The sequence below is a fragment of the Taudactylus pleione genome, unplaced genomic scaffold (assembly GCF_031769625.1).
Source record: "Taudactylus pleione unplaced genomic scaffold, aTauple2 ptg000309l, whole genome shotgun sequence".
Taxonomy (NCBI): domain Eukaryota; kingdom Metazoa; phylum Chordata; class Amphibia; order Anura; family Myobatrachidae; genus Taudactylus; species Taudactylus pleione.
Window position 1 is genome coordinate 5,332,867 of NW_028284710.1, and position 5,634 is coordinate 5,338,500.

Sequence of the window (5,634 nt, forward strand, 5' to 3'; positions counted from 1 at the left end):
GGGTACAAGAGAATAGAAGTGGATGGGAAGTATTAGATGCCACTTCTAGCTCTGTACAAGCCCACAATAGGAAAAAGGATTTGTTTTCTTTTAATCAACCTCCTCAAGGAAATGATATAAAGAGAACAAAAATCCTGTTAGATCTCAAAAGAGAATTTCCACAATATGATGGTAATTTAGATCCCTTCACTTCATGCGATATTTTTGAGGGACATTGCACACAACTTAGTGTAGCCCCAGAAGATCGCATGGATTTGTTCAAATTGTGGTTACCCATTCACCTCAGTCAAAGGTATAACATCACTGGGGACTCTGCCCCCAAAAATGGCTGTTACCATGATAGAGAGGAAAGACTTTCTGCACTTATGATTTTAACAACAGGTCATAAGGAAGTAACTCCCAACATCCTTGCTAACTTTAAACCCACCATACAGCATGAGCCTTTAGCTCTATGTGGTAGGTTTGAAGCCATGTATAGGACTATAACCAATGACCTTAGATCCCATACTCCACCAGGCATGATTCGCGCATTTGTGGAAAAATTCACATACACAAATGTCAATCTGCGCACAATGATGGAAAGGGAAACTACAATTGCAGGTGCAGCCAGAATAATTGAGGACTTCAGAAAAGAACTGTTGAGTTCTAAGAAATCTGTCCAAGTTAGGGAACATGATATGCACGGAGGCATAAGGAAAGAACGCCACCATGCATATCGTGAACATGGTCAAACAGTATTTCAGTCTTCGGCTCCACCAGCGGAGACTGAGAATCTGATTTGCTACAGGTGTAGACAGAAGGGACACATAAGAAGAGATTGTCCTAAACAATTCCCTGTCCAATCAGAAAAAATGGCTTCAAAAAGCGATATAGTAATTCCGTACGGACAAAACATTTGCCCATCCCACACTTACAGAAAAGTGTGGCAACTTTAAATGTGCAAGCAGAAAAGAATTCTGCTCCACAGGTAAAGACCGCACAACAAAAAGAAGTAGCAGTCTGTACAACAGATGTTCCTACAGGAATTCTGATGCAGATGGATTGAAGGTCAGGGATCCCAAAGGATCTGTCACCAATATGTAACCTCATATTGGATCCTTCAGGGAGACCCCATATCATGGCAAAAATAAAAAACATTTGGTTAAAAATCATGCTCGACACTGGAGCTGAAATTTCAATTACCAATGTGGATCATGATATAGACCCAGATAGCCCTCAGTGTATCGTGATCGGCTTTGATCACGAACAAGGGGGGGTGAGAGCTCATAGAATTAATGAGGTCCATGTAGAAATCAGCAGTGATTTCTCATTAAACATCCCAATGTGGTAATACACAGGATCCGATAACATCATTGGAACTGATGTAATGACACAAAATGGCTGGATTCTGGATCTGGCAAATGGTATGGTATGGAGGGGTCCCAGAAAATTATCTGAGCTCACCCATACACATAAATGTCAAAAACAACATGCTTGTCCATAAATGGCCAGAGGTTTCTCACAACAAAGACCTTGAACCTATTGTGTACAAGTATCCAGAATTATGGGCACAAGATAAAAATGATTGTGGAAGAATGGTTGATGTCCAGGTAGACATTCAAGGGCCAGATCCACCGCCACAGCGGCAATATCGCTTCCCCCCTGAAGCTATTGAATCTGTTGTAGAATCTGTAGCAGATTTAGAAGATAGGGGAGTGGTCATAAAGGGAAATTCAAAGTGCAATAATCCTTTATGGCCTGTAAAGAAGAAGGATACGAACACGTGGAGACTCACAATTGATCTCCGGGTTCTGAACAAAGACACCCCCATAATTGATGTATGGATGGATGGTACCCCTATGACTGAGGAGTACAGGAATAGATATGTGTCCTTTGATTGGAAGGACCCCAGTGGTAGAGATATCAATTTTGATATCAAAATAGATGGACCTTTCAAATGGCCATTCTGTGAAGCAGTAGATGAAGAGTGTTGGACGTTTTCACAGTGGGTTTACCTCTCCAAAATAAAACCTATAAAATTCCTTTCCTTACAACCAGGGGATAGTGACCAGTGGTACCTGTTTGAAGGGAGAGGACAGATATGTGTGACTATAGTCAGAATCCCTTATGAGACAGAAAATCTACAACCAGTGAAACCACACTTAGATGCCTGTAGAATCCCTGCCCATAAATTAGCAGATGTAATTGCTCCCCAACTCTCTTCTCCATGGAAAATAATAACGGATGTTAAGTTTGTATTGTATACCTGGAGGATTTCAGTAGAGGATTTCAGAGTAGATCACTGGGACCATAGATGTGAAAGGTTTGTGAGAAACCAAATAGACATGCTAAAGGGTTGGGTAGAATCTGGGCAAGAAGCAAGAAGAGATGGCTTGAAACTTAGGAAAAGTAGGAACAAAAGAGATATCATTGCCACATTCTTGGGAGGAGGGGCATTAGGATTAGGGACTCTAAATACCATGGACTTAGAAGTTCTGAGGAGTAAACTTGGGAGTCTGGCACAACATACAGGAGAAGGAATAAAGACCCAATTAGATGTAGATCACATCCTTCAAAACTTACAGCATTCTCACATAGATGCCACAACTTCTCTATCTTTAGCCCTTCGAGAAAAGTTTAGGGGTTTGGTAGTGGGTTTAATTGCAGAACAAGATGGAACACACTTAGCTCTGGCATGTACACAGGTTCAGAGTGAACTCTCAGATAATCTGAAACACATAATATCTTCCCTCCATAATGGTCACTATCCATTCAACCTTAGACAGCGGATAAAACCATTTGTCCCTTCATTTGCATTGAATCACACAAATTGGTGGCTCACTCAGTGGCATGGTTGTCAGAACCTGACATGTATTGCCTCTTCCCTAGCTCCTGTTTCAGGTAAGGAAAAGCAAGGGTACACTGCAGTGAATTTGGGCATTCTCATGTCTGGAGAGACAATTCTCCATCCACGTCTACAATCTGACATTTTAACATATGAAGGATTGAATCCGTATCTATTTGATACAGATGGTTGTTGGAGACGAGAGGATGCCATATTGTGTCAAGGAGATCATGAAAGGGATTTCAATATCGATTTTGTTGGCGCATCAGGCACCTCATATGCACTGAACTTTTATCGCAATGGACAACAAAGGCAAATGTTGATGTCTGCACTGTGTCATAATACTCGGGAGAACAGTGGTGCTTGTCCGTACATGGGATTGACAGAGACCCAGTACAGAGGCACGGAGTCTAACGTGCTGGTGATTTTCACCAGGGCAAGGAGGTGTGGATTTAGCTGTTCCCAACTCGCAGGTCGTGGCCCTCTGTCTGGGTTGCCTAATGCAGGGGCTGGTATGCACTGGTGTGTGGTAACAGCATGTCGGTATGAAGACGTACAAGACAGGGCGACATTCCGGATCAGAACCAACTGAGCTGTGCAGTACCAGGGATGAGGCGAAATAGGTCAAGGAGAATAGCTGAGGTGAGGAATAAACAGCAGACAAGGATCAATGACCAAAGATCAAGGACGCGGCAGCAAAGTATTAGCCTTTACTCTGGCACTGGATTGTACTCAGGAGCCCCCTTATATAGGCAGAAGATTCAAAATTCGAGCTAAACGTGACATCACATTTGGCGTGTCTGCCCCTTTAAATTTTACACAGGACGACGTGTGCGTCCCTATGGAGCCGCGGCCACCCGTGTTCTGGAACCGCCACAGGGGGAGGATTGGGAGAGCCGGGATCAAAGAATGTCAGCAGTCGGACCTGGTAAGTAACAGCTGGTGTCTGGCGCACTGCGACATACTGTTTGTAGCCATTGCAAGCAGTTGGTCTGAGAGACTGTAAATCAAAAACAAAAAAAATAGACAAAGAATTCACCGACTCACCTGGGTTAAACAAAATCTTTTAACAGTGGAGAAAAGTTATTTCCTCTGGTAAAAGTCATTTGTGTTTTTCAAATGAAGAATATCACCCAAGTGCCTCAACGTGACTGAAACATCCTGTGAAGCTCATGGTTTGGGGCTGCATGTCAGCAGCTAGTGTCAGTCGTCTTTATATGTTTGAGGAGATGATGAATTGGCAAATATATTGTGAAGCTCTCAGAAGCAGAATGCTTCCTTCAGTTAGAGAGATGTTTACGGAAGGTGAATTCATTGTTAAAGAGTACAACGCATCGTATCATTGTGCAAACATTGGGCCTGATTCAGAGACGCACGCTAATGCGATAGCAGCTGCAATATCGTGAGTATCGCAGCTGCCAAAATATGCTAATAGTTGCAAGGTTTACCCGAGCATAAGGATGCCCACTGCTGCCTTTTTAAATGCGTACAACATCACTTACCTGAGTAAATATCGTTAATATCGAAGCACATTGAGCAGCCATCTTGCTCTTGCGGCATTTCTGACCTGCCTCAGCCTTGGGAGCTCTTCTCACATGCAGAGCTGTGAATGCAATTGCAGTGCCTTATTTATGCACGCCCATGAAACTACATTCAAACAGACAGACATGCCTGTGTTTTTCTGACCACCCCCTGTTACCACCCCCAAACGCTAACAACCTATCACTCACTTTCCGATGGATTCCTCTGTGCATCCGTAGTCGCAATGTGATCGCAGCGCACGCACGGTGCGGCTTATACACATGCATGATGGCAAACAATCGCTCGATCTGTGTGTGTAATCGCCTTCGCGTCCAGCTCTGAATCAGGCCCATTATGGAGAAATGATTTGAGAGCCATCATATCAAGCAAATTCAATATCAAGTCCAACCACCAGACCTCAATCTGAATTTGTGGCAAAAAATTGGCTATAAGATCTCTAAAACCAAATCAGCAACCAAAAGAAAGTGGACTGGAATATTCTTTTCTCCTGTTTTCCAATTGGCATGTTTTTCTTTCTATATTTATAACACTTTCTGTCCAGTATTTACTTTTTACTGTTTTTTTTTTTTTTTTTTAATAATTTGTTTCTTTTGATAGTTCTGTTCCCAATCCCCCCACACTACCCTCTCACCCCCTCCCCCCACATGTTTATTGCTATTTACTTTATTGAAAAAATGGCTCATGTATACTGTTTATTATATTTGTGTTTTTTTATGTCACTTTTTTTATGAGCTTTCTAAATAAAGCATTTAAAAATAAAAAAAGAAAGAAAGCGGACTGAAGCTCTTATAGAAATTATGGTGAAATGCTGTGCTGCAATTGTCAAGGCTAAAGGGTGGCCAATTAAGTATTAATAACTATAATATGTATTTGCAAAGAGGGCATTTGAATAAATAATATTTTTTGGTTTGTACAAAGATTCCATGACTCGTTCATGCAATATATTTTCTTCTAATTGATAGTTTATTTTTTTAACCATATTTTGTATTACTTGTAAAAAAGGGTACTATAAAATTTGCATCGGAGAAAACAGTACAACACAGCCATACAGTATAATAACGTATTATACTGTCTTTTAAATGTTTTTATTTTCTTCTTCTTAAACTAACAAGCACATTTTTGGAAAAATATACATTTTGTTAACTAGCAATTTTACATAATTTTCTCAATGTAAAAAATAACAATCTTTATTTTAACAATAAAAAAAAAAATCACAAATGGTGTTATTGTGAGCCAGTGGGAGTAGCATCATGTGACTGGGTACTTGG

The 5,634-nt window shown here is 41.1% G+C and overlaps 1 protein-coding gene across 1 annotated transcript; it reads left to right on the forward strand.

Moving 5' to 3' along the window:
* Positions 1-1,856: 1,856 nt before the first annotated feature.
* LOC148511383 (uncharacterized) lies at positions 1,857-5,208 on the forward strand. Its single transcript, XM_088442274.1, has one exon. It carries the CDS (start codon positions 2,325-2,327, stop codon positions 3,414-3,416), a length of 1,092 nt encoding a protein of 363 aa, XP_088298400.1. The 5' UTR covers positions 1,857-2,324; the 3' UTR covers positions 3,417-5,208.
* Positions 5,209-5,634: the final 426 nt, after the last annotated feature.

What these genes read in the sequence shown, in the direction of transcription:
- LOC148511383 (XM_088442274.1), top strand. Translation starts at nt 2,325, where the DNA reads ATGCTAAAGGGTTGGGTAGAATCTGGGCAAGAAGCAAGAAGAGATGGC.